This window comes from Geotrypetes seraphini, chromosome 3, assembly GCF_902459505.1.
Source record: "Geotrypetes seraphini chromosome 3, aGeoSer1.1, whole genome shotgun sequence".
In the NCBI taxonomy this organism is placed as follows: domain Eukaryota; kingdom Metazoa; phylum Chordata; class Amphibia; order Gymnophiona; family Dermophiidae; genus Geotrypetes; species Geotrypetes seraphini.
In genome coordinates, this window is record NC_047086.1 from 158,622,438 (window position 1) to 158,630,735 (window position 8,298).

The following is an 8,298-nucleotide window of genomic DNA, read 5'->3' on the forward strand; positions in this document are numbered from 1 at the left end:
GGAGATAACGATAGAGACATTTAAATACCTACTTGGTGTACATGCACACGAGTCGAGTCTTTTTCATTTGAAAGGAAGCTCTGGAATGAGAGGGCATAGGATGAAGTTAAGAGGTGATAGCTCAGGAGTAATCTAAGGAAATACTTTTTTTCCCAGAAGAAGTGGTGGAGAAAGAGACTATGTCTGAATTCAAGAAGGTGTGGGATAGGCACATGGGATCTCTTAGAGAGAAGAAAAGATCATGGTTACTGCGGATGGGCAGACTGGATGGGCCATTTGGCCTTTATCTTCCATCATATTTCTATGTATTTAATGATACTGGAAAAATAAACCCCAACATTTTATGCCTGGAATGTCCTCCCAAGGGAGGTGGTGGAGACAAAAGCAGTGTCGGAATTAAAAAAGGCCTAGGATAAACACAAAGGATCCGGAATTAGAAAATGGATGGTATGAAAAACAAAACTTAGGCGATTGCATATGTGTTAATGTGTTGAGTGGTGCTTAGATAGCGATTTCAGTTCTGAAGAACTATGGTCAGTGCCAGACAGACATTTACGGTCTGTGTTCCATATGTGGCAAGACATTTTAGGATGGACTGGAGAGGGTTTCAGCAGCAATTCCAGTAGTTGAAATATGAAGACACTGCCAGGGGTGATTTTCAGCCAGCCCTGGGCAATGTGCTGTTTGCTGAAGATATTTATGCAGCATTATTGTTTGACAAGTTGTGATGGTACAATTGACCAGTAGCTTTTATGCTCATTTAAACAAGATGCTGGAGTACAAAGAAGAAAGACAAAAGGGGGATAAAAAAACGACTGTCCCGAATAAGGAGAAATCTTTCAGGTGGTCACATTCAAGCTGACAACTGGCTGTATCCTTAGCAATGTGGATTGGAGAACTGAACAGTGGCTCAATGATGGTTCCCTGCAGCTAATTATTCTGTTACTGGGAATAAATTAACAGATCATGCCAGCCCATTTCTCCTAAAGTTGCACTGGCTTCCCATAAAGCAAGAATTGTGTTTAAGTTTTTATCATTTGTTCATGAGATTTTATATGGCTTAGCACTGGAATATCATTGTTCATTAATCTCTCTGTACTCTTCAACTAAATATCTACGCCAGGGGTGTCCAACCTTTTGGTTTCCCAGGGCCGCATTGGCCAAAAAAAATGTTTCTGGGGCCGCGCAAACGCTGCAGCAACACAGAGGAGGAGCCAGCAAGACGGTAAACACCCGGGGCCAGCAGAGGAAAACACTGCATCGCCCTCAACCGGGGCCGCAAAAAATACTTCACGGGGCCGCATGCGGCCCTTGGGCCACAAGTTGGACACCCCTGATCTACGCTCATCTCATGAAATTCATTTAACAATTCTTTCTAACTCACTATGTTGAAAAACAATTATTAGAATGAGATCCATTGTAGTTAGAGGAATAAGTTTTCATGAATCCTCAGAGAAATTGATAGCTATCTTGTCTTCAGACAACATATGAAAACTTATTTATTCAATCAATACTTCTTAAGAGTATAATGTAGCTTAAATCATGTTTTAATGATGCATAATCAGCAAATACACAAAACAAAACAAGAGTACGACAAGGTCGAGAACACCAAAAGTACAACAAAACAATTTTTCAAATAAACCCCCATTCCCACCCCTACCCACTCCCAAGTGCAAACACACCACCCACCCCAAAGCCCTCCCTAAACTCTACCCAGTACCCCCAAAATAGCAAAGAAAGCAGAGAGACTGCTGAGCAAGCTGTGTTCTTATGCCGCTCAGCAAGCACCAAACCGGACGACCCCCCCCCCAAAATCGATCCCCACCCTACCCGACTTATAGACAACACTCACCTGGTCATCCATACCAACCATCAACACTCAGCCAAACAGCATACCATCCATCCTGGGGAAGCATCCGAGGGTCTTAAGAGCATAATGTAATGGTTCCTCTTGATTTCTATAATGTATTCTTTGGATGGGAGCCCTTTCATTATTTTCTTATTATGATCTGCCTTGAGCCATTGTGTAGTCAAACGGAATAAATATGTTCAGATTTGATTAATTTAGATATTACTATGCGGATTTTAGCCACATTGTTTGTAATAAATTTCTCAAAACATCTATTTTGTGTGTGTGCGTCTTGAAAAAATTATATCCATACAGCAGTGCGCATAACACAGCTGGAGTAATTAGTAATAGTAGCACTAACCATAGTAGTATAAAGGGGAAGGAATTCCTCTCATATGAAGAAAGACTAAAACGGTTAGGGCTCTTCAGCTTGGAAAAGAGATGGCTGAGGGGAGATATAATTGAAGTCTACAAACTCCTGAGTGGAGTAGAACGGGTACAAGTGGATCAATTTTTCACTCCGTCAAAAGTTACAAAGACTAAGGGACAATCAATGAAGTTATAGAGAAAAACTTTTATGACCAACAGGAAGAAATATTTTTTCACTCCGAGAAAGGTTTGGCCAATTTCCTGGAGGAAAAGTCCATTGTCTGTTCCTTGGGTTTTGGCCAGGTACTAGGGACCTCAAATGACCACCGTGAGAACGGGCTACTGGGCTTGATGGCCCATTGGTCTGACCCAGTAAGGCGATTCTTATGTTCTTTATGTTCATTTATCAAGGATTCTGCTAAGAGTGTTTTTTGGTTTTTTTCTCATTTATGTAGACACACAAATTGTATGAAGGAAAGAACAGAATTATTAAGATAGAAAATCTGACTCCTGGCACAAAGTGCTGCTTCATTGCTGAAACCTATTTACCAGTGCTGGACCGCAGTAGTGAGCATAGCAGTGAGCTGTGTACAGTACCACTGTAAGGTAAGAGGGAAGGGATTCCACAGAAGCAACTGTGACCTGATGACAAACACAGCTGCATAAGACACTTTCTCCCAAATTTTATACATAGTGCCCCAAAAACCTGGCACTGACTAGAACAGCGTTTAGCATGATTCTGCAAGGTGCACATACCTTTCATAGAGCTGTGCTTAATGCCAGTGCATCGCATAACTTTCAGGTGCACCCATTTAGGCCAGCTAAAACTAGGCCTAAATGCCTAGGCCTTCGTTGTGCATGGATCGGGCGTTTTCTGTTGCAATGTGCATAATTTTTAGGAATGCCCGCATCCTCCCATGCCCTTCCCCTGGCCACACCCCCTGTTCAAATTCATCCACTGGAACTAGCACATACTTTTGATAGAACTGTGCTTTCCAAGCTGGGTGCATAACTTTTAATTAGTGCCAATTAGTGTTAATTAGGAGGTGTTAATTGGCATTTATCAGCCCCAATAAAGTCCAATTAATCAATTACGTTTTGCATGCAAATTGGCTGCGTGCATCAATTTCCACACAGAACTTAAGGTGCCATATACAGAATTTGGGAGTTTTGGGGATAATTCTATAACATAGATACTAACACTTATGTACCCATTACATTTAGAATAATAATAACTGTATTTATCATCCACCCATACCTTACAGTTCAGAGTGGCTCACAAAATGTCGAAGAAAACTGGAACATATCTAGCAATGGTACACTGTCAATAGCACGGAGGACAGCGGCGCACCAACATTTGAGCATAGGACAAATGCATGCTTCCGCTACCACTGCTTTGAGGCCTTCCGTTGTATGCTCTGAGGGTGTGTGTGGAGGGGAACCCCCCGACTACACTTAGAACTGCATGCGCTTCCGTGGGGGGGGGGGGTTGGGAAGTGGAAACCCCCCAGTACACTGAAAGCTCCCGTTCTCCTTCCCGTTTTTGCTCTTTGGGAATTTTCCCCCCCCCCTCTCCCCCTTAGAGCGCAAAAGGGAATGCCTCAAAGCGGAGGAAGAGGCGGCGCACATTTGTCCTGTGCTCATATGTCAGCGCGGGATTGTCGGCGCGCCGTTGTCCTCCAGCAATAATAAAAGCCTAAAAGGAGAAGAAACAATTTGTCCTCGATACCTACACATTAACATAATATCACTGTAAACGAACAATTTTCTTAAACAGGTACGAGGGGCCACTGAAAGGTTCTCAGTCCAGCTAACAAAGTTCAGGCAGCCTCCATCGAGGGCTAAGCTTTAGAGCCCTTTGGGTTTCAGGGCTGTTACTGCAGCGGCAGCTGCTAGTGAAACTTTGTTAAAAAGGGGAGTATATGAGGCACCTTTTTGGAGGGTTTTTTTTCACTATTTTAATTGCAAACTGGGTATTCATGTACCTATTAGCACCTGCCGACAGTTAACATGGGACCACTTACGGCCTTCTGTTTAGAAGTGGTCACACGTTAACAGTGTGTTAGCCAGAAAATGCAGTACACTACCCGGATAAGGCTTTCATACCCATTCTTTTTTTTTTTTTGTAATTGTTTATTTATAACAAAAAAACAACGGATCGATACAACAGTACAATACAAAAGTAATACATGCATCAAAACTGCAAGACACACTGATGTCAACCCCTCCCCCCTCCCCTGGTAACAGCATATAGAAACCTTCAACCCCCAAGATCCATATAACCCCGCTGATGGGCATCGTAACACCCAAGGAAACGGAAGGAGAAGAAAGAACAGAATAAAAAAGAAAAGGAGCACAAAACCAGAAAAATACAAACCCCCAATGCCCTCAGACCATATCTAGTTCCATCAATCAACTCACAGCAGGACGCCCCACATCCAATCCCTCCACTACCAAGTATCTCCCCCAAGTATCATGATATTGCTGCCATTTTCTAGTCAACAAGGCCGAAAGCCTGTATCGCTCACATACCCACCCCAATTTCTCTCTCATTAGGGTCAAAGTAGGTGTAACAGTGCTTCGCCAGTGGCGAGCCACAGTCAGCCTGTTCTTTACTCATGCCACACCCCTGACAGAAAAGTTTTTGAAAAACAACACGTTGTTGAATGTGAGGTAATAGCCTGTTTCCACATTTTAACCATATGTTAAGTGCTTGACATTCTTTAGTGAAAAGGTCCCTTAGGCCTGTTCAGGAGCAAGAATAGATGTTAACAAACACATCACGAGGCTCATTTTCAAAAGACAAAACGCATCTAAAAAAAAAGCATGGAATGGCAGTTGGGCATTTTAATCACTAAAACATCCAAATCAGGAGGTGGAAGATGCTGCTCGTGAAGGCAAGCATTTTAAGAGGTATGTGGGGGAGCGGGAGAGGAGGAGAGACTCCTTTACCCCTCCCCCCTTATTATGCCACTGGCCCCACTATAACTCCCATTTCTACATTTCAATGGCTTCTTTTATGCATTTTTCATCTGGATGTTTTGTTTTTTGAAAATTTGTCAACAAAGATAGAGACGCACTAAGGGCGAACACGTCTAGAAGGCCATTTTCACACACACACAAAAAATGATAGATGCTTTGTGGTTTCAAAAATGGCCATTTTCATTACCCAATTTTTGGAAGCATTTCACAAAATTTTCCAAACTCAGGCTTAGACATCATATTGAAAATGGCCTTTCATGAACATATTTTATAAAGAACACCATAAACTTTGCTCATGCTTCCATCTGGGTGATTTCAAATACATTCTTCTTTGGCACTGTGTGTATTTTTACATATGTAATATCTGAAGTGATTTTATAAAAGCCACAATTACTACGACTACTGCTACTTATCATTTCTACAGGCATACTCAGTACTGTAAATTCAACATATAATAGACAGTTCCTTCTCAGGAGAGCTTACAATCTAATTAGAACAGACAGAACAAATGGGACAGATAGGGGTTGGGAAGCTTCTTGCAGAGAGAAAGATAGGTGTCATATGGTGAGTGGGAGTTACGAGTTGAAAGCAGTTTCAAAAAAGTGGGCTTTTGGCTTGGATTTGAATACTGCTAGAGACAGAGCTTGATGTATTTTCGTATTTTTCGCACTATAAGACACACCTAGATTTAGAGGAGGAAAACAAACAAAAAAAATATTCTGAACCAAATGGTGTATTAATATATTTAATAAAATATAGCAGAATAATATTTCAACCATGTAAAGTCAACAGCGTTATTACGAACCATCATCACTGTCATTAACAAATGAGAGACTTTAAGGTTCTAGTACTCTTCTAGTTTTCTAGGCTCTGCACCCAGTCCCCTCACTCCCTGCCAGGCTCTGCACCCTGTTCTACCTCCCTGCCCTGTACCCTGCCCCCCTCTGGTGGTCTAGTTGTAGGCCAGGACAGGAGGGATCCATCCCAGTTAACTTACAATTTTTTTTACCACCATCCCCCCCCCCCCACCCCGTACCTTTTTAAATCCTGGTGGTCCAATGGTATATTGGTAGAAGTGAGCTTTTTGCGCTTCAGCCTGGGCCCGCGCCACTCCCTGAATGGCTGCCATCAGTTCTCACTGGGCTCGTGAGAACTGATGGCAGCCATTCAGGGAGTGGCACGGGGCCAGGCTGGAGCGTGTAAAGTTTGTTCTTGCCTTGTGCACTGCTGGCCGTGAGATCTGAGGCAGCTGTCCAGAGAGGGAGGGGCTCAGCGCGGGACAGGAGCGCAGAAAGCCCGCTCCTGCTGATACACCGCTGGACCACCAGGATATAAAAAGGCACCATATAGGTGACATCACGGTCTGTGACCCAATATTCGCTCCATAAGGCGCACAGACATATCCACCCACTTTTGGGGGAAAAAAGTGCATCTTTTGGAGCAAAAAATAAGATAATTCAGGCAGTCTCTTCCAGGGATACAGTACAGCACGATAACTGGGACTGAGTGTGGATGTGGCAGATAAGAGAGACTTGCCTAATGAACAGAGCTCACCGGGCATAGGAAGCGATAAAAATTACCCTTTAGTGAATCAGGCCCACAATATGTATGGTAAAATCGGTGGCATAGCTGGAACTCAGTGGTCCCTGGGTGGGAGGACCAAGATGCTCCCCCTCCCCCGAACTCACACATTCCCTAGGTCTGGTGCCCACCCTGGGTCCAGCACCACTCCTCCATGTTCAGCTACTTCCCTGCATCTCCACAGCTACAGCATCAAAGATAGCGCTAAAAGCTGCCTCTCTGGCCAGCGGGACCTTTCCTCTGCTGCATGCCACCCACAGAAAGTTTTATCAGCATGGTGGTATATGGCAGATGATAGGTCCTGCAGGCCAGAGAGGCAGCTTTTTGCCCTGTCTATGATACTGTAGCAATGGAGGACCCAGCAGTTGGGTAAGTAGCTAAGGAGGGGGTGGAGAGGTACTGACCTCGATGTGCGGAAGGAAAGGTTCAGCTGCAAGCGGTCCCTATCATTGGGTGGCCCCAGGCAATTTGCTGGGCTCCTTCAATGGTAGTAACACCCCTGGATATAATGCATACTACATCAAGTCTAATTCATGCTTGAATAGTTTTATGGTGAAATGCAGATGATTTATGTATCTGAACTGTGCTAAATTACCAAATGAGAGACACAAGGTCATACAAGGATGAGTTCCCATTTATAGATTCTGCTCTGCATTCTAGGATCCTCCCTATAATAATTACACAGGCTACCAGTACTATACAGAGTTAAATTTAAACTTCTTTAATTTTCAGAGTCTTCAGACAAAATTGGCCAGAGTACCTAGAGAATAAATTATCTCTCTACACTCCTTTGAAGCCTCTATGGTCCTTTCAAGGAGCACCATTATCTATTGCCTCATCAAAAGAAATTGCACAATATGATATCCACACCAGGCCTTCTCAGGAGTGGCCCCTACATGCTGGAACTCATTCCCAGAGGGGCTCAAGACTACCTCTACTTCAGGAAGCATGCTGAAGCTTGGCTCTTCTCTCAAGCCTTTAACACATATGGGAACTGACTATTCACTCCCTCCACACCTGGACTAGCTTGCTGCATACTCTGTTACTTAGACTAGTTTCTCATATCTTATTTAGCTGTATGTATAATTTGTCTTCAGTTTAGCTATCCTGTGATGTTATGTTACCTTTTTATATTCTAAAAATAACTCAGATATAGTGAACAATCCAATGATAATATCAATAACACATTCACACGGATAGTGCAAAGAAGATTCACAGCTACTACACAAATCGGATGAACCACACATGGGAGGAAAAAGCCTCAGACAGGGGCCCTCCCACCACCACAGTGAACGGTATAAGGTGGTCAGGTAGAGAACCTCACTGGCATAAAAAACCTCCCACAGGGCATCTCAAAGTTTTGTGCAGTAAAGTGCAAGCATATATCAAAACTGTGGTCAAAAAGTAGTTTAAATAAGACAGGGGTAGGCAATTCCAGTCCTCGAGAGCTGGAGCCAGGTCAGGTTTTCAGGATATCCACAATGAATATGTATGAGATGGATTTGCATGCACTGCCT

General features: G+C 43.3%; 1 protein-coding gene across 1 annotated transcript in view; it reads left to right on the plus strand.

The window, feature by feature from the left end:
- The window catches only part of LOC117357206 (interleukin-22 receptor subunit alpha-2-like), a 29,260-nt gene extending 21,481 nt beyond the window's left edge, over window positions 1-7,779 (plus strand). The window contains exons 5-7 of the mRNA XM_033937577.1: window positions 2,674-2,819; window positions 4,775-4,891; window positions 7,578-7,779. Of these exons, the coding sequence (XP_033793468.1) occupies window positions 2,674-2,819; window positions 4,775-4,891; window positions 7,578-7,779 (465 nt within the window). The remainder of the gene's footprint in view (window positions 1-2,673; window positions 2,820-4,774; window positions 4,892-7,577) is intronic.
- The last annotated feature ends 519 nt before the right edge of the window (window positions 7,780-8,298 follow it).